Here is a 25,189-nt window from a genome sequence, read left to right as displayed (position 1 = left end):
CGATTTTGCTCACTTTGGAGACTTCCTCTGGCTTTGTGCTGAAATAAAGTGAATTAAAATGTCCTCAATTGGACATGAGAAAAAATCAATTTCCCTCTCTATCTAAAAAAATAAACATTTTGGGTTTAGTTATATTTTGAGAGAATGTAATGCTCTGGACTACAAATCCCAGTGACGTAAAGCTTGTCCCAAGGATGAGCCCAGCTGTAAAGCTTGGCAAAACATTATATATATATATATATAATGTATCGCAACACAGAGGATCAGACAACATAGCCACACAAGGCATGCCAAGGCTGGGGGCAGAGAGGCTCAGAGAGATGGCCCACTGTAAGTCTATACACCTAGAGCTTCAAGAGCAGGGCATAGTGTCACCCATTCTGTGTTCACTTTGGTTCTATCTGTACAGTCCCAGTCAGGATATGTGAGCTGCTGTGCGATTCCCCAGGCAGCTTTTTCGCTGTTCGCCATGGCCTATGATGGCGCTGCAGAAATCCACGCCCCATAAAGAATGCAGCCTCGGACTTCCTTCAGATTTACATGTTACTAGCAGACAGCCTGTCTGTAGCACAAAGCTAAATCACAATCTGTTCATATCATAATACACTACAATGCCTGTTTACATTCTTGCATATCTCTCTGAAACAATATTTACTCAGAAATCATGAACATAAACATCGTAATCAGGAAGATGTAAACAGAACATATACATGGGCAGAAATTCTGTAGTGGTGTTTCACAAGGACCAGCAGAGGACCGTTAAAAGGCAGATAAAATAGAATGCCGATTGTGGTTGAGTAAAGTTAATGAGATCTGGAGAATGGAGGATTTGACTGTGTCCTCCATGGGGATACAACACATTCTGCAAGACTTGGTCCTCCTGGGCAGTATTTTTCTTTTCTCTGGAATACCAGGCAAGTGTCACCTCTGAGGAGCCTACTAGCCTTCGAAGGACCTGAGTACATAGTGGCCGGGGACCCGCAGGAAGCAAGGTTATCCCATTCCCCCCCTTCTTTGACTATGCTTCTAATCCTGCGTGTGTTGCTAACTCTGTCTTATACTTGTTCTACTAGTACCTACTACCATAGGCGCCTGGGGACTGTGGTATACTCCATATTGTGAGGTCTTAATATTACACACTACAGGAAGTCCCGGGTATGTCACCCTACAAATATATATATATATATATATATAGCCGATAAATGTAAGACAAGGTGACATGTTGTATACGTCACATGGAATACAGTTGGGGAAAACAGAACTGGCATTGGCATGATGTGGTAAGCAATAAAGCCAACCCTTTCCTTAGTTACCGATAATAAGCCAGCTGAAGAGCCACTTGGATGAAGGCGTCCGGACTCAGCTTCTCAGCCTTTGGGACATTTTTCCCGAACTTATTAAAAACAAAGACTTTAACATCCAGGTCGTGAACCATTCTGCAGGTCAAAAAAGAAAAAGGAAAATAAACAGCTTTTGAGTGAAATTTAAAAGGGAATGTTTTATCATTACCTTAGTTGTACTAAGTTTGTACTCACATATTGAGGTTCTGCTTGGCTTTCTCAATGTCATTCTTAATTTCTGGAGTGATGTTAAAACGCAGTTTCTTGGGCATCGGTAAAGGTATCATTGGTGACCTGACAAAATCTGGCTTCTTCCTGCCGAAAAAATATAATGAAAATGTAAGGACATTTTCGCATCATACGGGTCGGCTATAGGGGCAGCATTACTCTAGTAGAACTATAAACTGCTCAAAAAAATTAAAGGAACACGTTGAAAACACAACAGATCTCAATGGGGAAAAATATCATGCTGGATATCTACTGTATACTGGACTGGGTAATGTGTTAGGTATGAAAGGATGCCACATCGTTTGATGGAAATGAAAAATGATCAACCTACAGAGGACTGAATTCAAAGACACCCCAAAAATCAAAGTGAACAAATGATGCAGCAGGCTAGTCCATTGTGCTTCATCCTTAATGAACTGGCTGCATACTCTCGCCGCATGAGGCCTGGCATTGTCGTGCACCAGGAGGAACCCAGTACCCACTGCACCAGTGTAGGGTCTGACAGTGGGTCAAAGGATTTCATCCCGATACCTAATGGCAGTCAGGGTGCCATTGTCAAGCCAGTAGAGGTCTGTGCATCCCTCCATGGATATGCCTCCCCAGACCATCACTGACCAACCACCAAACCGGTCATGCTGATAGATGTTATAGGCAGCATGACGTTCTCCACGGCTTCTCCAGACTCTTTCACGTCTGTCACATGTGTTCAAGGTGAACCTGCTCTCATCTGTGAAAAGCACAGGGCGCCAGTGGCGGACCTGCCAATTCTGGTGTTCCACGGTGCTGGGCAGTGAGCACAGGGCCCACTAGAGGACGTCGGGCCCTCAGGCCACCCTCATGAAGTCTGTTTCTGATTGTTTGGTCAGAGAAATTCACACCAGTGGCCTGCTGGAGGTCATTTTGTAGGGCTCCAGCAGTGCTCATCCTGTTCCTCCTTGAACAAAGGAGCAGATACCTGTCCTGCTGATGGGTTAAGGACCGTCTACGGCCCTGTCCAGCTCTCCTATACTAACTGCCTGTGTCCTGGAATCTCCTCCAGGATCTTGAGAATGTGCTGGGAGACGCAGCAAACCTTCTGGCAATGGCACTTAATGATGTGCCATCCAGAAGGAGCTGGCATGCCTGGGCAACCTCTATAGGGTCCAGGTATGCGCCTCATGCAGCCAGTAGTGACACTGACTCTAGCCAAATGCAAAACTAGTGAAAAACAGTCAGAAAAGATGAGTAGAGAAAAAAATGTCAGTGGCCTCCACCTGTAAAACCATTCCTGTTTTGGAGGTCGTCTCATTGTTGCCCATCCCAGGAGTTTCATTGACTTGATGCTATACTCCGATTAAAAAAAGTGTTCCTTTAATTTTTTTGAGCAGTGTATAAATAAATCATTTTAAGCAACATTGTCAATGCAAAATTATCAGGCTTGAGATGTGTAGTCAAAAGTATGCAATGAGCAATCACTGTACTTTCTGCTTCAATGCTTTCTTCAGGTTTCTGCAATTTGTGTGATTTTTGTCCTGCCTCAGATGTTTCTTGGAGCGTCAGAGGCTTTGTCTGCCTGACAACTAGTTGTTCCCCTGCCCTGGCCCGGAGGTCAGCATTTCCCCAGGTAGATATTTGCAGCGTGCCTGCACACACACAGGAGGCGAGGAGTGTAAACAAAAAAATGATACAAAAACGCCAGCATTCATATAACTGGTTTGCTGTGCTGAGGAAGTGGCTGTGAGTACATGTTCTGAAACCGCCTTACTGCGCATGTGTGAGAACTCGAGCCAAAGCTTCAAAAGTAACAGATTTTCGATAACAGTATTTCGGTATCGAGTACCGATATTTTTATCCCCGGTACTTGCCGATACTGAATACTGATACCGGAAGTACCATTAAGGAAGCCAGGCGGCATGTAATGACTCGCCGCCTGGCTTCCCGATTAGCCGGAAAGCCAGGCGGCTCACAACCGGCTTCCCGATTAGCAGGGAAGCCGCCCCCATGCTTCTCGTCACTATGTGACGAGAAAGCGTGGAGCCGGCTTTCTGGCCAATCAGGAAGCTGGGCGCCATGTAATGACGCGCTGCCCGGCTGCCTGATTGGCCGGGAAGCCGCCTCCATGCGCCCTCGTCATGAGGTGATGAGGGGGCATGAAGCCAGATTCCCGGCCAATCAGAAAGCCGGGCGCCGCGACATTACACGGCTTCCTGATTGGCCAGCTTCCCAAACAATCAGGAAGCTGGGCAGCACGTCATTAAACGATGCCTGGCTTCCTGATTGGCCAGGAAGCCAGCTCCATGCACCCGTGTCACAAGTGACGAGGGAGCATGGAGCCGGCTTCCCCACCAATCAGGAAGCTGGGCAGCGTGTAATGACGTGCTGCCTGGCTTCCTGATACAGGACGTATCTGGCTAAGCATTGTAGCATTTGGGCAAGTACGAGTACTCGCCCAAATACTTAGCATCGACACCAATGTCCCCGCCACCCCCTTTCCTGCCAGAGCGTCATAGTTTGCCAAAACTCCTTAGCAAGCTGTGACACTCTGGCTGCCTTCCCGCCTACCTCATGGCAACCAGTGACATCACTGGTTGACAGGAGCTGAGCAGGAAGATCTGGCTAGCATCCTGCCCAGCTCATGGCAACCAGTGACGTCCGTGAGCTGTGCAGGATATGTGTACCGCCAGCAAGCTCCCCCCCTAGGGACATTCACCCCCCTAGGGACTGTCCAGCGTTGGGATCCTCTCAGGATCCAGAAGAGGAGTGATATCACAAGGTGACAGTAGTGTATCAGCCAATGAAGAATCATCTGCTGCTCTTGATTAGTGGTCCCTCGCAGGGGGGACAAAAGGGAGTATAACTCTACCAATAACTAATAACAGGAAGTAATGGAAAATACAAAAGTGGAAGCCATGATTGTCCACCAGGTTTATAACTATGTGGCTACACAGCAACAGAAGTCCATTTCCAGTAACTAGGGGTTGTGGGTAATAATGCAGCAGCTATAGTTGTTCAGCAGCTTTATTTTTGCTTCATTACAGTAAATTCTAAGGCTATATCTCCTCCTGGAAAACAGAAGCTGTCTCAAGGGCTGGTCCTCATTTGGAGAAGCCAGACTGACCTAAGAGGGCAAATCTACTTTATCAGTGTCTCCTTGCAGGTGTTTCTAGATCTGAGCAGTAAGAACATCTTTGATAAAAGAACCTTACGTGTATTCAACGACATGGTCAATCAAGGCTACAATAGGAGGTCCTTCTGCAGGAGCATGTTCATACACTAGCCCACACGAACCATCTTCTGCTACTATGAACTGAGGAGAAACAAGACATGAAACAACAGATTCACTTTAATGCTGGAACATGCAGCTGCTTTGAATCATCTCCCCTTCACGGCCCCAACACCAAGAGTGAATAGTCCTGTGCAAATTAATACTAAGCGTAGCACGGTGTAGGATCAGTCCACCCAAAGTGATTTTTTGAAGGAGCACAGTAGGCTTCGTCAGCCCCTGGCATGTAGGTCTTGGATAGTGCAACAATAGGATCTCACTGCTATAATTCCTGGCTCCTGACTGATCCTTTCCACCTGGAAGTTCTGGGGTGTTTCAGCTCTTTTAGTACAGAAATATAATTACACACTTAAATCTAAAACGGGAGAGTGAGAGCCCCTCTTAACAGGCACATCAAGGGCACCGATCCAGAAAGCCAAATGCAAAAGTCAAAGCGACTCAGAGTCTCTCAGCCTTTGGTGGACTGACCCTTTAAAAAGGCCCAGTCACCAGATTATTAATTTAATTATTCATATTATTATACGATTATATGTGCATTTAATGTATTGTATGCATGTTATTTCACGTAAAAGCCTCCCTGTGCAGACATTCAAAAGGCCTGAGACTACTGCTAGGTGCCTCCATCTTGGATGTGATGCCAGCAGCCCCAGCAGTCTCAGAGCTGACATTCAAATGACACTCAATAGTATTCATATTCACTCTTCCCCGACAGCTACATAGAGGATATAGAGGGAGGGGCAAAAGAGCTGGGACCACACAGACAGTAATTAGACACTCCCAGAAGAGGGCTATGACATGCAAGGCAATCTCTTAAGACTCATCTCTTCAGGGAAGCCTATCGCACATCAACCTAACCACTGAACTATCACTTTCTCAAACAATTCATCTCCACACAGCTACCTCCTCATGTATCACTGGCCCCTCCCTTTTAGATTGTATGCCCTCACGGGCAGTGCCCTCCTTACCATCTTGTCTTGAAATGTATTGTAATTGTAATGTCTTCCCTATATTGTAAAGCTCTGCCCAAACTTTTGGTGCTATATAAATCCTGAATAATAATAATAATAAAGTGGCTTTGCTAGAGAATTGACTCTTCCTGAAGAAGTCAATTTCTAGCAAGATCAATGAAACATTAAAAATGAATAAAAAATAGTTTGCCCAAGCGATACAGTCATCATATTTCCAAACAGCTCCAACTCTCTCAGCTCAGCTTCCTTGTCCAGTACAAGATCACAAGAGACAGCCCAGTCTCCAGCAGCCTAACATCTACTAACTTGGAGAAGGGAGGAGCAGAGAGCAGGGAGCATAGAATTGAATTGCCCTTTTGTGTCTGTCGAGACACGCACACAGCTTACTAAAACACGCACAAGGAAGGCTCCATGGGATCGTGCAAATGAAAAGGAGCCACCCTAAGGGCTCGTTTCCACCAGCCCGTGGGCTCATCACACTGTCCCATGCCCAGAAGGGAACAGTGCATGTACTATTTTTTGCGATTGTACCGCAATGGAACGCAGGGCAGTGTATTACCACGTGGTCCTGTGCGGCCCTAAAACAGGATATCAGATCCAGTGCTCAGGAGACCAGTCGTTTCTGCAGGAAACTAAAACTTTTAAACATCGAGGAGCAGCATCCATTGAAAGTGATTTCATCAGCATCTGAAAAACTTTTTCACTTTAAGGGTCAGGAAAGCAAAAGCGAGAGAGAGAGAGCGAGAGAGATGGCATGACTAGTGCTCTTCTTTAACAAAAGTTACACATTTATACAGCTGTGCCTCCCTAGCTAGTAATGACTAAATCCTGCACTGTCAGCAGTAATCAAGGACTGCAGTCATCTTTGCCAAATTTTGGCTCATTAGGGAGTTCTGGAGTGGGAGTTTTTATTTCTTACTAAACATAATAATGCATTTTGTTGATGCCAACATGTGCCCTTTTGATACCTGTGAAGTGTCAACAATAGTTTTTATTTGATGACATACCTGCAGGGTTTTGTCAAACCATCTATTCCCACTGTTCAGGTGGCTGCCTCCACCATGTAACATTTGGGCTGCCACCCGACTCTTGTAGAGATCATCAGAGACTCTGGGCATTGGGGCATCCAGGCACACTGTGAAGATACTCTTCTGGATGGTACGCACGGACTCTTTGTTGATCTTATCTAGAGAAAATATATATCGTCAATGATGGGAATGTGCTTAGTTCAAGAATGAGCCATTACATAAAGCCCATTTGAATTTGTCACCATAGTTTAAAAAATACAAAACCAGAGTGATGTGGCAGGCGGAGCGTAAAATCATCACTCTAAGCTAAGAGTGTTAGCTCTTAGCTTAGAGTGCCAGTGTTGGATAGCGCCAGTGTTGGATAGCCCTGCTATCCAACACTGGCATCAGGTGGGTTATAGGAATGTGTACCAACAACCCAGTAGAGTGCATAGCAGTGTCAGAACAGCTAGTGGGAGGAACCACAGTGAGCAGTGAGGGATATGATATCCAAGCACCTAGTAGTGACAGATAGCAGTAGTGCTTATAGTTCTTCAACAGAGCAAAGGTTTAACTTGCTGCCCAGTGAAAAACTATTCAACTTATGTAACATTGTGGTTCTGTTTTGTTATTAATTTTTTTGCTAAGGTAATACATTTCCTTTAAGGCCTCCAGACCCAAGTGCATTGTCCTGGAAAGGGGGCCATATTAGAAAGGATAAGGGCTGCAATACTTAAAACCTGTTTTCAGTGTGTTGAGGAGCTGCAAGAATGACAAGGTATACTGGTGTCAGTTTGGTTATTGAGACATACACATCAACCCTAGTTTAATGGCTGTATGTACAGGCCTAACTGGCTATACTCAAGCATATGCAGGCTGCTTTCTAACCACCTAAGGCAGAAGATCTCAAAGCAGTCACAGAACACAACTCAGAATGTATTTTATTCCTCACTTGATCCCTCATTGATTGACTCATACCATGCTCTAGACTTGAATTGCAAGATTGCTTTCCAAGAGACAGTGAACAATTTATTTTATTTCACTGCAGCATTGTATTAATTGTTACTTGCATATAACCCACATATTATAAGCCATCAATGGTGAACTACTGCAGGTAGTATGCAGCTCCTCCAAATCAATGAGACTGGAGTGGGTCTGGGCTGTCCTTTCCCCTATCCTTTAGCAGGGAATCATAGGCCTCTCCACAAGCGTGTGGTTCAGACAAGAAGGACCTGTAAGTGCAGCACAATGATATTACCACATAGATGACTTCATCATACATTTGGGTATGCAAATTTACTTCAGCCCATTTATTAGTAACTGTAAACCACCACTTTTACTTTTTGGTCGGCTTACCTTTAATGAGATTGTTGTACGCTTTGGCCCAGCTGTTCCGGTGATTTGTGGTTAGGATGCCAATGGGCTCCTTATTAGACTGAAGTGAGGTCCCCCAGATCTTCTCCAGTTGTATGAAAATCTGATCTGTGGTAAGGGGCGTTCCATCACTGTGATACACATCTAATTCAAAGAACTGTGAAGGGACAAGAACACTGTCAGGAAATGGGACTACATGGTATGCAAAGAATATACAGTATTTTCCCATATACTTCTTACAGTGGAGTCAGTGGTATTGTGAGCTGAACCATTTTCAGAAGCACAATACCTCTTGGCTCAGTTCTGATACTTATAAAAAATGTGTGCCAACAATGGGACAGCACATCAAATGGGAAGAGATAGAGAGAAGAAAGAGACAATGAGAGGAGAAATAAGATATAGAAATTAGGGAAGTGAAAGAAAAGAGTGGAGAGATTAAAAAAAGAAGCAGATGTAAACTGTAGGGTTAGGTCTGCTTTAATTGATTACCTAGGCTGGAGTTAAGCAGGCTGGGGGCAGTAATGTTATTTCACACTAACTTCTGAACTGTAAAAAGCAGTCCCAATGGCACTTCTGGGTCATGCAAACTAAAACGTCAGCAGTTTAGATCATAAGACCCCCAAGGTTAATTTTTACTAAAGTCTCTGCTGCAGTGTGACACACAAGTAACCCAAAAGTGGTGTGCTGTGCGACCAAACTTTTCCAGCCCATAGGCACATGTTTTATAACTTTACTGACCCTAGCCTGCCTCTACATGTAGGCAATGTAAGTAGACATCATTCTGCAGTTTAGGTCTGTTTTAAAGAAAACAAGAAGAAAGCCAAGTAAGCAGAGAAAAAAAAAAAAAAAAAGGGGGGGGGGTTGGAAAAAAAAAAAAAAGGACGAGAAAAAAAAAAAAAAAACCCAAATAAACAGAGAAAAAAAAAAAAAAAAGAGTGGAGTAGTTGGAAAAAAAAAAAAAAGGACGAGAAGAGAAAAACAGAAGACAAAATTTGAAGAGAGAGAGAGATAAATTTAGAGGAGAGAAAGATAAGTAGAAGAAAAGCAAAAGAAAAAAAAAGTGGACAAATTACAAAAAGGATGGAAAGTGAAAAGAGAAGTGCACAGAAAGAGAGAAGCAGACAGAAAGCAAGGAGGAAAAAAAGTGAAAAAGAAACAAGCACAAAGTAAAGTGGACAGAAAGAAAAAGAGAAGAAGGCAGAAAGTGAAGTGGACAGAAACCAAAGAAAACAGAAAGAAGATGCCAGAAAAAAAGGAATATAAATATACCAAACATAAGATATACTAAATAAAGAAATAGAAAAGGAAAGGGAGAGGAGGCTTTGTCTGCTTAGCATAACCACTATAGCTAAAGTTGAAAAATAACATGGTAAAAGAGGCAGCCAGAAAGTAAAAGAGTAGCAAAAGAAATACAAAGACAACAGAAAACAAAAAGAGAAGTAGACCAGATTAAAGAAAACAGAAAATGAATGAATTGGACACAAAGAGGATAGAAAGCAAAAGAGAAGAGAGACGCATCTAAATGCAGAACAGAAAGTGGAGGAGAGAGAAAGAAGGTGAGAAAAGAAGTGGAAATAGGGGAGGAGAGTGAGAGGAGAGCAGGTTATATCTGCTTAGCATAGTCTTTGGGAAGATTTAAACTGAACCTCTAGATGCATTGCAATCCTTTTTAAGCAAGAGCAATATTTACAGGGTTATACGCAAAAGGCTGAAGCTTTTGGAGAAGGCAGGAGAAGGGAACAATCTAGGACAACATAGCTTATCTGGAAAGGGAGATGAATTGGAGATTCATCTATTTGGCCTAGATTGGTCACTTCTCCTGCCTTCTCCAAACTCTTCACCCTTTTGGTGAATAGCCCTGTTGATTTCAGCACATATAGTGCACAGGCACAATTCTCATCTAGAATATTGGGTACTCTGAATGTTTAAAGCAATGCAGCAATCATTTTCATTGCCTGATTTAGTAGTGCCACTGGTATGTCCAACCTTAATCATTTACTGTGCACATAATTGTATAATATACTCAGTGGCCACTTTATTAGGTTCACTTGCTTGTTAACACAAATAGCCAAACAACAAACCACCTGCCTGCATGTGTAAATTAAGCCGACATGGTGAAAACGTTAAGGTGTTGTTTAACTGAATATTGAAATTGGAAAAGATGTAACAGATTTTGACCATGAAATATGGTTGGTGCCAAACATGGTGGATGCAGCATCTAAAAACACTAACCTCCTGGGATTTTCACACACTGTGCTCTATAGAGTTTCCAGAGAATGAAAAATGAAACACTCAGAAGAGGTTATGTGGCTGAAAGTAATTTGTTAAATGAGAAAAGTTAGGGGAAAATGAGCAGACTTGAGCACGCTGACAGCCAACAACTGTACAAATGGCCACTATTAATAACAGCGGTGTGCAGAAAGGCATTTGTGAACGCAAAAAACATAAACGCTTGAAGAGAAGGAGCTATAGAAGCAGAAAACTATAATGGATCCCACTCAGTTTAAAACAAGACTATAGTGGGCTGAAGACCACCAAAAGTAGACACATGAATACTGCAAAAATGGTTCCGTCACTGATGAGCCTCAATTTCCTTTGTAATGTGCCGATGGTAAGGTCAGAGTTTGGAGTGAATGACATAAATCTTTTGAGATGAGGCTGAATCAAAGACAAGCAGTATGAAATTATGAGCAACAAATCTGCTGAAACTATGTAATGCTATTGAGTCAGCAAAGACCAGAAACCCTTAGGGATGTTTACAGCAACTTGAATTTATTCCACTAAGAATTCAAGCTATTCTTAACCTGGCTACTTCACCTATCACTGACGAGACAGAGAAGAGACTCACCTGAAAGTTATGGACCACTGTAATGTGAGTGGGGGCCTTCTTGGCTTGGTTACAGTTGACGACAGAGTCTCTCTTCTGGCCCGGAATACGACAGGAAGATAATAATTGGTAGTACTGATGCATACAGAGCGGTTTACCACCAAGATGTTCTACAGGCAGGGTCTCACTAGTTGCAACACAAAGAAAAAAAATTAGATTTATGGACAGAAGATCTGAAAAGAGTGCCTCAGGTTTATTTTAGGACTTACTTGTCTATCATAGATTTAAAGTCAAGGACGCCTTCAATCAGCTTAGCAGCAAATCTGCAGAAACAAAAGAGCGATATTAAAGTGTATTTAAACCCAAGAACAAAAATGTAATACATTGCAGCTTACCAGACCATAGATGTGGGAGATGCATTAGTTTTTTCCATCTTGTAATCCTTCCAGCAACACACTTGCTGTTCTAGGATGACAACGCTCGCTTACTGTACTGTATTTACGCAGGAGCAGCATTGTCACCTATGACAGGAAGTGCATTAGGACTACCGAACGCTTCTGCAATTCACAGAGTTGAACCTGGCAGGGCTTATTGCACATACCCTGCAAGTGTACTGTTTGACCTGGTTATTTAGGCATGCCTACAGGTTTCAGAGGCATGTACCAGTCTGTACTTCATTTAAACACATATGCTGGTGTCAGGTGCTGGAATGCTAATTCGAGCACCCAGTGCTGGTATGAGGCCTTCGACCAGTGCAGAGCTACTACAGGAGAATGGGGAAATCTATTGCCCACATCCTACTTTAGTCATGTGTGTGCAGTGTGCCCAGGGTGCTCTGCTGCGCTGATCTGAAGTCTGAATGGGCAACAAATGCTGGGAGAAGTGGCCTTATTCTGCGGTCTGAAGAATGGCTGATCTAAGCTCTGAAGGGGAGGAGATGATCTTAAGCAGGGATGCACAGATACCAATTACAGGTACTCGGTACAAGTACAGATAATTTTCCGGCTCCATTAAAAGACTAGACTAGGGAAAAACCTCAAAAGTTAGGAGGCAGCTGTAATTTTTAAGGAGCATTGGCTATGGGGTTACGGGGATTTGTGCATCCTTGTTTTAATGTACGATTTGTTATATTTGTTTTTATTTTTTATCTATTAGGGATGCACCAAAACCATTTTTTACAAGTACTTGTCCAAGTACTCACAGATACCAATTACTGATAACTTTTTGTTTATTGTCATGTGACAGTTTTTCTAAAACAATACAGACTAATGATTTCAGGACAGTGGTGGAGCGTCAGGGCCCAGTCGCAGCTGCGATCCTGTTAGTTCTTGTGAAAATGCCAAGTATTGGCACTGATACTGGTATCCGAACATCCCTAATCTTAAGTCTAAAGTTTAAGTTTAAGTCTAAAGGGGTTATCTGAGGTCTAAAGTAGCTATGGAGGCTGAAAGTGTTAATGGGCTGATCTGAGATCTGAAGGTGGTATTATATGAGGTCTAAAGAGGTGCTGGAGGCTGAAAGTGTTAAAAAGACAGATAAGGTCTGAAACAGCTCTGGAGGCTAAACGTGTTAAGGGGGCTGATCTGAAGTCTTAGGAGGGGGCTGACTTGAGTTCCAAAGAGGCCTCTAGAAGCTGAAAGTGTGGAAAAGGAGTGAATCTGAGTTTTAAGGGAGGCTGATTTGACATCTGAAGAAGGGGCCAATCTGAGTTCTGAAGGGGCCCCTAGAAGCTGTAAGTGTTGGAGGGAGCTAATATTTGAGGTGTAAAGGGGGTCTTGATTTGACATCTGAAGAGGGGGCTGATTTGAGGTCTGAAGAAGGGGGCTAATCTGATGTTTGAAAAAGAGGCGATCTGAGGTCTGTGGTCTAAGGAAGGGAGCTTATTAGTGATAGTAAGGGGGAATCTGAGGTCCGAAGCAGCATTGGAGGCTGAAAGTGTATGAGTGGCTGATCGATGGTTCAAAGAGGGAGCTGGTGTGAGGTCTGAATAGTGGTTAGATGAAAGTAGTCACTCGCACTCCATGGTATTAAAGTCAATGCTGTTTATTGACTGAGATAACACACATCTCCTTAGTTATCTCAGTCAATAAACAGCATTGACTTTAATATCCTGGAGTGCGAGTGACTACTTTCATCTATCTATTCTACATTTCACGGAGGCATCCGTTGTCACCACCGCACCCGCTCAGTTGGATTTTTGTCCGGTCAGGAGTGCGATGGGACAGGAGGATTAAGGTCTGAATAGTGGGCTGATCTGAGGTCTGGGGGGGCTGGTCATAGGTCTAAATGGGCCCTAATAGCTGAAAAGTGTTAAGGGGCTAATCTGAGTTTTAAAGGGTGCAGATCTTTGGTCTGAAGGAGTAAATTTGTGAATGGGGGCTGATCGGAGGCCTGAAGGGGTAACTTTTGGAAGGGGCGCTGATTGGTGATCTGAAGGAGTAACTTGTAAATGAGGTGCTGATTTGACGTCTGAAGAGATAAACTGTGGAAAGGGGGCTGACCTCTGCAGTTTATTTGGGAATCAGGTAGGGACGGTCTGAGAAACAAATGGGGTCCTGGGAAAGAAATTCAAGCCTTACACATAAATTCCCTGCTGCTACTGTTCATGCTGTGACTTGCTGTAAAGTTAAAATTCTGTCTGATTAGTGATGGAAGGGAGACAGTAGACTGATGACATAATCTGAGTCTGAGAAAATTCACCTGACTGGATCTCATATACAATGTTAAATGCAAAACCTAACCCAGGAAAATATTGTGGCTTTGTGGTGGCTGCATTTGTTTCTTTTCAGGCTAAGAACTTTTTTTTGCACGTTAACACACAAACAGACTCCCGGCTGCAATTGGGACTTGTAGTTAAAGCACAGCTAGAGGGCTGGAGTTGCCCAAGCCTGACAAAACCATGCAATGGCTGTCTGTGTGTATTGCAATGGTCATCAGCAGTTAGAACTGTGCCGTGTAAAAGGGGGAGTGACACAGACAATCTCTCTTTGATAAATATTATTGGACTGTATTTTGAGCTCAGCATAGCACGCAGCAAAAAATAGTTCCCGCTAAGTGTGTGAAAGGTCAGTGTGAGCAAAGGCCAGCTTTTATCTCTTTCAGAAATCGGCCCCCTTCTTTCATAGGACGGGCAAAGGTCACATTATGCTACAAATCACAAGATAGTGGTACTTTACCTAAGTTGCCCTTGTCTGTCCGCAAAGTCTTGTTTTGGTAGCACCACACCGGGGCTCGAATGAACCACGACCGGCAGACGGTACTCTAGGTAAGCTGTCTGCAGCCACCAGTCTGAAAGCTGATGAGTATAATAAGTACGATGAGGAGTGTAATAAAAGAAAAAAAAACATAAAAGGCCTCTTTAGAAAAGTCACAAGTCAGTTCCATGTAAAATCCTTTAAGGAAACTTCAGTTTCATTTCAAAAACAGCTACAAATAAAATTGCTAAGCACACCATGTTGTAGAACAGGCGTAGGCAACATCGGCACTCCAGAACTACAAGTCCCATGAGGTATTGCAAAACTGACAGCCACAGGCATGACTCCCAGAAGTAGAAGCATAATGGGATTAGTAGTTTCACCACAGCTGGAGTGTAAAGGTTGCCTACCCCCGTTGTAGAATAATGCTACTAGAAATTTAAATCTTTATGGTGTATTAGTGCAAATGCATTAACGTGTGCAGGAAGCCCAACGCACACCCAGACGTGCTTAAAGGAGAGCTATGAGGTGAGTGAAAATCACTCAGCCTCATAGTTCGAGCCGACGTGTGACAATGGAACTGTCACACGTCGGCTCAATAGATCGGGAAGTGAGCGAACGCATACCGTCGCTCGCTCACTTCTCGATCCTGTCCCTGCAGAGAGGTGTGACTGTCACTCACGGCTCCCTGTGGGGATTCCCCCCTCCCCTGTCTGATCCTCCAGCATTGACTGGCGGTGGGATCCGTCCCGGCTGCGGCGTCTCAGTATACCGCAAGCTGTAGCTCGCGGTATACGGAGCTTTGGGTCACGGGAGGACGCTAGTTTGTGTCCTCCCGTTACCCTTAGGAGAACTATGGGGAAAAGCCCTGACCCCATAGTTCTCCTTTAAAAGGGTAATTCTAGTTCCTTGTGGAACACTGAAATGACCCCCACGAATTGGTTCCCTCTGCCCCTCCAGTAGTCATCCTTTGGGGGAGTTGCTGTCCCCCTACACCCCACCTGACCCCGCGCTGTACGGGACACAGCATTGCAGCTCGGTACTCTGTATATTGAATAATGCTTGCAAATGGTCAGTAGTAATGGTCAGCATGGTCAACTGACCACGCTGACCTATGAGAAGAGCACCTGTCATTGGTCAGCATGGTCATGTGCTGACCAATGACTGCTGACCATTTGCAAGCATTATTCCATATACAGTGGTTCCCAAAAAGGTATGACTACTGAGGGGGGAGAATCAGATGGGACCAATTTGTGGGGGTAATTTCAGTTTCCCCGAATTTTTCTAATGCAATGCACTATCATGCATTTTAGTGCGCTACAATGTGTTGCCTTAGTGCATTTGGGTGCCATATTCAAATCAGTAAACATAATAAATTATTAAGAGAACCTGTGTTTGTTCATGCAGGGCAAAGCAACAAGTTTACTTAACCACTTCCCACAGCGCTCACACAAAACTTGTATGTGTGTGCCTTAATCCCAAACTGTCACTCAGTTGGCACCCCCAGACATCACAGCCTCGTTCAATTTTCGTTCAAACAGCCCATCATGCACAGACCAATGCAATTATCGTTCATCAGCACCACTAACTGGCTGACATGGTGCCATTTTTGTTGTATGAAAACACCACTAACCTATCGATTTTGAAAATGTTCTAGTCTGCTTGAAAAACAAAAAAATCGGCAAGTTGTATAGTAATTGCGATTCTGCACTTCCTATCAACTGGCGAATTATCGCACGAAACCGCAATTGTGGCCGAAAATTGGCCGTTAATGCTAAGGTGTATGGGCACCTTAACCCTTTCAATGAGTACATTTGTTCTGGAGCCACCTGTCTAAAAGGGAGAATTCCTCCTCACTCTGGAGAGATTTCTTCTCACCTCCTGTTGTGTTTCCAAGAGAGGAAGTAAAATAAAGTCTCTCCAACGGGCCACAAGACAACAAAAAACATCCGTTTTAACCCTTCCCTACTCTATCCAAAACTAAAAAGAAAAGTATTGGCTATACATGCCTCCCTCTGCTGCTTATTTTCACCTTCTCTTTACCCGCTGTTCTATTTGCCAGCCAGAATGAGGTGAAATGTTACTTCTGGGTAGCACATCCTTTTTTCCCCCTTTCTTCCATACTGGGTGCCTGTGTGGCCTATCACAAGGCTCAGGTGCTGTCACATGGGGTCAAGGAGTCAGTCTTTAGCACATAGAGCTTACACAGGGCCTTTTCCCCTTGCTCAAGCAGGCAAACTTGGAGGCCAGGGATCAAAATGTATGAGAGTATAAGCAGCAGGCGTGGGCAATTAAGAGGACAATCATGGCTGCAGTACTCCCGGATTTCCATGAATTATCATCTCCCCTCTGTAGTCATACGTTTGCACAGAGCCTTATGTCAAATTACGAGAACCCCTTGCACGAAGACCATCAACTTTCGGATAGATATTTCCAAAAAGGCACTGCACAGGTATAGGCAGGCCAGGGAAATCTAATGTTTCGTATTGTAATGCTGGGGCTGATAATGTAATATAGCAGGCAGCGTTTACTACTTGGCACCTTCAGTGGCACGGTCTTTTTGCCAGAGAGAAGCTGGTAAGAGTTTGCCATCAAATCTACTAAAATACCATTTAACTAACCTTCACAGTTTTTTCATTCTTAGGTAAAGCCAAGGTTCATTTTCATAGTATTAATTTATAAGAGTAAAAGGGGCCGGAGGGACAGCCCAGCTATAACACTAATATTTCCATCCTCAAGCTCCCTGGGAGTCAGGACTCCTGGTATGTTTGAGAAGATATCAAACTGCATGTGTAGGCAGTTTTTAGTGCTTGTATTTCAAACAGTTACGAATGTTCACATTACTGAAAGGTGTTTTCTCAAGGAAACCTGTCAGAACATGAATATTGGAGCTACCAATGCTTTTTGACAGATCAAAGCTGACATCTTTATCTTTTATTTACTATTTAGTGACACGCTGATCCACTTATCCAAGATCCACTGATCTTGATTTATTGTTGAGATAGTCTGCAATAGAAATAAAAGCATTTTTTTTCTATAGAATAGAAATAAAGGATTTGTGTGTTTTTTCTACATTCATTTGCCGATGGATGTCACAGAGACACCAGCATCTCAAAAAAAGAAAGAATAGACTCTTGCTTTCATAATAGATAACAGAAGCTGTGATATAAACTCCTTTACATCATCATCAATAACATTTCAATGACTAGGATGTTTATGAGTGGGCCCACAATTTGTCGAGGGCAAATGTCCATGTTGCATCTTCAATAAAATGGCTATGTCTACATACCCAGTTTTCTGTCTTCTTTGCTCTCCTCTCTAGGCCCTTCTGTAGCCTTTCACCCACTCCCGAAGTCCGGAATTCCTCCACCATTTGGTTTGTCTGGCTCCATTCCTCCTGACTTATCAGAGGTTTCAAAGCCAATAGATATTTGTCCAGCGTCTGCTGAAGTGCAGGGACGGGCAGGTGTGGCAATGCCTCCTGATGTGCCAGGTACCTGCCTGGCAGTTTCATCAATGACACAGGCTTTACTAAGCGGACTGGCTTGGCCTAGAAGAGTAAAACAATTACTGTCACTAATTAATGTAAGAGAAAAGAAGTTAGATTAAAAAAAAACAACACGAAGTCAAGATCTATAAAATATAAAAAAAAGAATATATATTAGGTTGCTTGAATTTGTAAAAATGATATGCAACAGAAGGGATCCAATCACACAAAGCTACACATCCATATTCAACATTAATAAAAAGAGCTGATCAACATAAGCTGATGTTTTAGATTGTAAGCCCTCAGGGGCAGGGCCTTCCTTACCACCTTGTCTTGAATTGTATTGTGATTGTAATGTCTTCCTTACATTGTAAAGCGCTGCGCAAACTGTTGGCGCTATATAAATCCTGTATCATAATAATAATAATGTATAAAAAAATAAAAAAAAATGTTCAGAAAAAAACAAAAAGCCTCTGTAAGAAAGTCACTGGGTCTTTGATCAGTATTGGCAATAAATGCGGCTTTATTGCATTCAACATAAAAAGTCTATTTTTATCAACCGGGTACGTTTTACCTTTTTAAACAAACGAATTCCAGCAGAAACGCAAGAGTAACATAAATAAAAAGGCCTACTCCACCTTAGGAGGCTAACTAACAGCAGTGTCCCTCACTACGTCCTACTGGAGCGGCTATTCCAGCTTCCAGTATAAATGAACAAAAACCACAGTCCAATACATACAGTGTTTAGCCAGACCTTATTTCACAGATATTCAGACGCTCTCCAGTCTGTATGCATCCATCCAGTTCAGCATGGATCTCTCTCTGAGCTCTTTCTCCCCCTCAGTCACTATCAGGTGCAGGCTAATTAATAGACAGGAGGTGTACCTGTTGGGGCAAGGCTCAACTCCTTCCTAGCCAGACAGTATACCAGACATAGACAATGGCATCACCAGGCCCATCCATAAAATGAGGCAGCTTGAGGCAGGTGCCTTAGGCAACATCTCATTGGGTCATGTGGGGGGGCACAACTGCTGCCCCCCATTTCTGGCATGAGCATCCCAGGTTGCTAAGAGCTTGTAGTAAGTAACCTAGCTTTAGTAAAATTTGTGCATTGATGGCCTTTAACTGCTTGAAGACCAGGTGTTTAGACCCCCTTCCTGGCCAGGCCATTTTTCAGTGTTCAGCGCTGCGGTACTTTGACTGACATTTATTCCGTCATGCAACGCTGTACTGAAACAAATTTTATACCATTTTTTGGGGATAGATAGAGCTTTCTTTTGGTGGTATTTAATCACCACTACGGGTTTTATTTTTTACTATATTCAGGAGAAATTACTGAAAATTTTGAAAAAAAAACGTTTTTTTTTTACATTATGTTATAAAACAACTAATATTACCCACTTTTTTTGGTATAATATAAAAGACGGGGTCACGTCGGGTAAATAGACACCAAACATGTCAAGCTTAAAAATTGCACGCACTCGCAAAATCACAAAAAACTAGCATACCCAAAATTGGCCATAGGCGACGCTTTAAAAGCTTTTACCGCTCATCAGTTTAGTGTTATCAGTGATTGATGGCCCTAGAACTATTGCTCTCATTCCGACGTTCGTGGCGATATGTAGCATGTGCGGCGTAATGGGCGCAATCGTCGTTTTCGCAGGTATGCGCACCTGACGCATGTTTACATGCTTGTATGTAGGGGTGGGGACTTTAACAAATTGTTTTGTTTTATTAAATTCTTTTTTGTGTAACTTTAAAAAAATTGGGGGGAAAACTTTAAAATTTTTTACAATTTTTTTTTCCCACTTAACTTTATTGCTATCACAGAGTAGCGGGAGGGGGGGCGGGCGCACGTCTCGGGGCCTCATACAAGCGATCCGCTGGCTCTAAAGCCGGCGGATCGCTTGTATATTAACGGGCATCGCTGCCTCTTTTCAAATAGCGGAGATTTCCCGCCCGAGCGGGCGGATGTAACAGGACGTGTATACACGCCCAGTTACATCCAAGAAGCTCCCGGCCGGCCGTGTATACACAGCGGCTGGCCGGGAGGTAGTTAAAGAACAGGCAAGGCTTCCCCGGCCTCTGACACTGCCAGAAATGGTGGAGGTGCTTCGAAATATAAAAATAGTACAAAATAAAAAAAATAAAGCATTTCTTTTTTTTATGGGTATACATAATTATCTGGTTAGGCGTAGGGTGGTGACAGGGGCTCTTTAAGGAAAGGAAAAGAAATGTTGCCTAGAGAAGTCAATTAGAATAACCGTTAGTGTATCCGAAAAGGTGTAAGCAGAACGAACCTACTAGATTGTAAGCCCTCTCCAGCAGGGCCCTCCTAGCCCTATTGTACTGAAATTGTGTTGTTATTGTACTCCCCCCCCCATTTTGTGAACTGCCGTGCAAACTGTTGGCCCTTTATAAATCCTGTATAAATAAATCCTGTATAATAATAATAATCATAAATCAGCATCATCAATAACAAGCATGTTTATTAATCTGACTGTGTTAAATAGCTTAAAGCAAATATCTGTGCAGGGTGGCAGCACATTATTTATTTTTGCAGTAAAATAGATGAGAAAACAAAAAAAAGCCAAGAGTTTAAAGGATTATTCCTGTCTGAACCAAAAGTAAGAGTATGTTACAAAAGGGCGTGCGCTGATGGTCACAAATCAGTTCTTAACGAGCGTGCAAATAGCATTGTGTGAATTGGGGATTGGCCATTGTTGGATCGAGTTGCATTGTGTACCATGACCAGTTCAGCCAGAATTACACAGGAGCCAGAGAATGTCAGATATCGGTTTATTTTTTGTCACAAACCCAAACCTTTACTTTGCATTCCAAACACTGAATCCAAAACAAATCATACAAACCAAAAAGGAACGCACACACAAATGAATATGTATTAACCCCGTAGTGACACCGCTTCAGAAATTGTGTTCGTTCCTGTGGACTGGAGCAATTTTGCCATGTGTTTGTTTAACCATAAAAATGGGCTTTAATTCTTCTTATTCTTCTTTTGAAAAATAAAAATGAAAAAAACAAAACAAAAAACACATTTTTCACAGTTTTGGTAATAAGTATGTGTACATAATTAGTTTAGCTAACAAAGTAATTCATAATACATTATTTTATTTGTCCTTATTTATAGGGTACATCATATGTTCGGGATTTCAGTTTATTTTGGGAGTCATAGGTGAAATACAATTTTAGTGTGGAACAATGTGAGAATGCGGTACGTTTGTCTCCCATCTTTAATAGCCTCCTCTGCACTATATTTTATTATCATTTTTTAATTAAATGTATATTTTTTTAAACTTTTTTTCTTTTTTTTAGACTAGGAGGCACTAAGGGGTTATTTATTTACAGGGGCTTTGATAGTTAACATATTTGAGGAGAATACAGTATTCTCCTCAGAGATACTTTGTATCAGTTTGGAACACACAGCCAGCTCCAGCTACATAACATGGTGAGCTGTAATCCGGCTTAGCGACTATCACGATTCTGCGACCACAGCAATCAGCTCTTGCTGGGATCACAGGACTGTGACCACTTAATCTGCTGTTGAGGGTCTGGCTTCGACCCTGAGGGATCTAGCAACAGCAGTAACTCATTGAGCGCTGGTCCCTTCATGGACCAGCGTTCGTTGTACCGCAAGACGAGATTATCCCGTCACCGGTCATTAATTAACTATACGATTGTGACGGTATAATCCCGTCATCAGTCAGGAAGGTGTTGATATTGCAATGTTTACCACTGAATTTTGTCTTTCCTAGTAGATCTTAACAAATATTGTGAGATATTGGCTGTCAGGATTGTGGATGATGTATATATATGTCATCTAGACTTCTAATTAACACATGGTGAGGGGTTCCAAGGTTTATGACTGATATGGAGAAAACAAACAGGATTTTAAAAAGGTCCTTGTCTGGGTCCTGGAGACTTTTTAGAGCGTTGGGTGGGATAAATCCTACACTTCAAGTTTCACATTTTACCTGGTAGCTAAACTTCATTATTGGTTCATTATTATTCATACCTTTATGTATGTGAGCTGACTGATGATCAGGGCCCTCTGTCTTGATGTCTCGGTTTTGGAGGCTCTTGCTGGGTGAAAGGCTGAGTGCTGACAGAATGCTAAAAGGTTGCATGTGCGGCCTGTTTGTTTTGGGTAACCCATTAGGGGGCACCCCGTTAGTCAGGAACTGACAAACATTTACTTAGTGGCTTGGATGAGCAGATATTTTGTTTCTTTTATACTATGGACTTGCTGTACAAATCCATCCAACTGTGTTTGTTTACTGCCTTGCTGTATAAAAGTGCAGGACAAACCTGCTTGGACCGTTCCTGCGTTTCCCTGTCTCCGGCATGGTTTACCGCTGTCACTACCAGCTGAGCCTGTTCTTCAATATCTTCATCGTTTTGTTGCCATTATAAAACTGAAAACAGTAATATATAAAAAGATAGTGGTGGAAATAAAAAGATAGTGGTGTGTGGGATAAACTCCCAATACCAAGTACTTTCCTTATGCAACTGTTATCCTATAACAAACATTGGCAAAGAGTCACCAACAGAAGAATCACCCAAATGCAGCTAGAAGTTGCACATAGAAGTTACTCCCTCACTGGATGAAATGCTGAGGAATTATTATTGATAGCAAGGTGATAAAACAGGTGAAGGTTAGTTGAGTGATATCAATTCTGTCACTGTTGGGCTGAATAGCTACTGTGCCATAGTACAAAAGTAAATCTGTGCTTGACTGAGGCAGAACAAAGTAACAGGTACACTTACGACAAAGCCCTATGCAGATTAAACTAAACCGAGGACTTTCTCCCTGCTCTCACACAACACTTAGGCCTGGTTCACACTGAGCATTTTGTAGCGCTTTTTCTGCCCTAAAAAAATAATAATATGCTCCCCCCAAAAAACCCTATAATTTATTTGGCCCCGTTCACACCTGAGCGTTTTGCCACAATAAGCAAAACGCCTGTCGCTAGAAAAAGTACATAAGCTATTGTTTGGCACGTTACAGCTCGTTTTGGCCCCATAGACTGAATAGGAAATGCTTATATGCGTGTTTGCTGTGTTTTTACGTGCATTTTATGTGCGCTTGCTACATCAGCTTTCTTTGTGAGGTACAATCTGCTCACAAAGAAGCGCAATTTGAAAACGTGCACCAGAAACGCTCACACCATAAACAGTCCGTTTTGGAGCGGTCAGCCTCTATTACGCACTGCATCGCATTCCGGCCGGCTTGCTGCTTTCAGGGGTGGGAGGGGGCGTGACAGCACGGTGAAGTCAATGGCACTGCGATCGCCCGCACCAAAAACGCGTGGCACATGAGTGCCTGCGTTCCGGTCCAGTGCGAGCTGCAAAAATGCATATTTTTGCAGATCGCACTGGACTGGAAATCCAGGCACCGATGTTACCGATAGCAAGGTTATACCATAGGTGGTAAGTTAAGTCTAGGTGAAGGTTGCGTTAAAGTCAATGGCACCGCACCCACGCCCCCAGTGTGATCACCCGCACCACAACACGTGGCACGTCAGTGCCTACGTTACGGTCCAGTGTGATCTGCAAAAATGCTGCAAGCACTATTTTTGTAGATCGCACTGCACCGAAATCAAGGCACTCATGTGCCACGTGTTCTCGTGCGGGCGATCGCATTGCTGGTGGAGGGGGGGGGGGGCGTGGCTGCGGTGCTATTGACTTCGATGCACCGCCATGCCCCCTCCTGCCCCTGAACGCAGGAAGCCGGCCGGAATGCAATACAGAGGGCACCTCCCTGAAATGAGAAGGGCACCTCCCTGAAATTGCTTTTTTCAGGTTGGGATCCCTGGAATACACTTTGCTAGAGAGATGGACTATAAGGAGGCACTGTCACTTTGCCACCTTTTGTCACTTTTATAACAGAATTGTAAAATGACATTTCCTGATATACAGGTCACTACTGGAGAGTGTTCGCATTGATGTATAGGACACACAATAATTAAAAATAGTGAATGGCATGCAAAACAATCGTACAAAAAATGACTTCCCAGCGAATATTTCAGCAACAGCACAAAATGTGCATGGATTAAAATAAAAGCATCCAACATGGAGCTTATAACACAAAACATAGCTTGTTATTACTTCTTTTCAACACAGCAACCCAATAGGTATAACCAGGGTGATAGAAACAGGGGAGGGGGGAGAGGATAGTGTAGATAAGAATAGGGACCTGAGGGGATGGGTGTAGGGTTGGATATCATATATAGATGGCATCAAGACAGGAATGGTTAGGTATAAGTAGACCGTCTACTAACATGAAGTATCGATCGCCATAAACAGTCTCCTTCTATGGCATAAGGTGAACATATCTGTACCCAGTACATGCGATACCCAACGGTCATTTTGCACTGGATTAGCAAAGTGACATAGGAAGGTAACTGAAAGTCGCCTTCATTTAGCTGTCTCCTAATTTGTTATATCATCTAGAGAACGGCAGGTTATAGACAGGTCAGGTGACCGGAGAAGAGAAGATGGAAGCAGAGAGAGAACAGAGTTACAATTACTGTACTATACCTCTTCTGACTGCAGCTTCTTATCCATCGCTGTACCTGTCTCTAAGCTTAACCTGTGCACGCCAATATAGCCTATTTAACATGCAGGCTCAAAATTCTTAGCGTTAGCCATTAGTCTGTCTACTCTGTCAAGAAAACAAAATACGAGTCATAAAAGTATACTTATCTACTTATCTATTATAACTTTACTACATTTATACAATTACAGTACAGAAAAGAATATCCATTATTAATCGTATTTTTGTCCTTGCTCAATAATGTTTTGAATGCAGGGAATACATACTGTGCTTCTATGAACTTGGGTAAACCCAGACGCCCCAAAGAATCCTGTGGTTTAGTATAATAGTTCCTGCCATGGCATATGACACACTCTACAGGAGAAGTCAAATGTTACAGCTGACAAGTTCTCATTAAAAAGGCATCTGAGATGGGAACCAAAAACTCGAAGTTAGTTCTTCCCCGTCATGGGACTTCCCCCATATCTGTAGTGGATCTACCCTTGTACTGTAATGTACTAGTTATAGCCCCCCACTTTAAGGGCCCACTCACACCAGCAAGCCGTGCTAAACACATGGCTCATGGTTTGCTTTCACAGGCACAGTGCTGATATGCCCATCATGGCACATTGCACTGTTTACTTTTTTTTTTGTTAGAACTTTATTGAAATATCACCAGTGACATTTTGTTAAGTTTCTATGGGGACACTTGTTCGCCCCAGGCCGAGCTGGAAAAAGTACAGCATGCAACACTTATTTTCAGCACACACCACTGCAATGCTGTGCCCATTTAAAACAAGGCAAATTGCCTCATGTATTTGTTGGGGCTGCGCTGGCCATTTTTTCCAGCGCAGCACCAACGCATGCCCAGTTTTTGGTGTGAATGGGCCCTTATAGATAGAGGTCTCCGATGCTTATACAAAAACAAATGGAAGAGACAAACTCAAAC

The 25,189-nt window shown here is 43.0% G+C and overlaps 1 protein-coding gene across 1 annotated transcript in view; it reads right to left on the bottom strand.

The window, feature by feature from the left end:
* Window positions 1–25,189, bottom strand: part of CRAT (carnitine O-acetyltransferase) — a 45,352-nt gene that overhangs the window by 9,440 nt on the left and 10,723 nt on the right. Inside the window, exons 2-10 of the mRNA XM_018570840.1 lie at window positions 17,490–17,750; window positions 14,183–14,301; window positions 11,276–11,329; window positions 11,028–11,193; window positions 8,162–8,336; window positions 6,806–6,984; window positions 4,754–4,854; window positions 1,536–1,655; window positions 1,314–1,436 (exon numbers count right to left, since the gene is read on the bottom strand). Coding sequence (XP_018426342.1) covers window positions 1,314–1,436; window positions 1,536–1,655; window positions 4,754–4,854; window positions 6,806–6,984; window positions 8,162–8,336; window positions 11,028–11,193; window positions 11,276–11,329; window positions 14,183–14,301; window positions 17,490–17,750 — 1,298 coding nt within the window. The remainder of the gene's footprint in view (window positions 1–1,313; window positions 1,437–1,535; window positions 1,656–4,753; window positions 4,855–6,805; window positions 6,985–8,161; window positions 8,337–11,027; window positions 11,194–11,275; window positions 11,330–14,182; window positions 14,302–17,489; window positions 17,751–25,189) is intronic.

The sequence above is a fragment of the Nanorana parkeri genome, unplaced genomic scaffold, assembly GCF_000935625.1.
Source record: "Nanorana parkeri isolate BGI_ZX_2015 unplaced genomic scaffold, ASM93562v1 scaffold1607, whole genome shotgun sequence".
NCBI classification, from domain to species: domain Eukaryota; kingdom Metazoa; phylum Chordata; class Amphibia; order Anura; family Dicroglossidae; genus Nanorana; species Nanorana parkeri.
The sequence above is the reverse complement of the archived record's forward strand: the minus strand, read 5'-3'. Positions and strand labels throughout refer to the sequence as shown.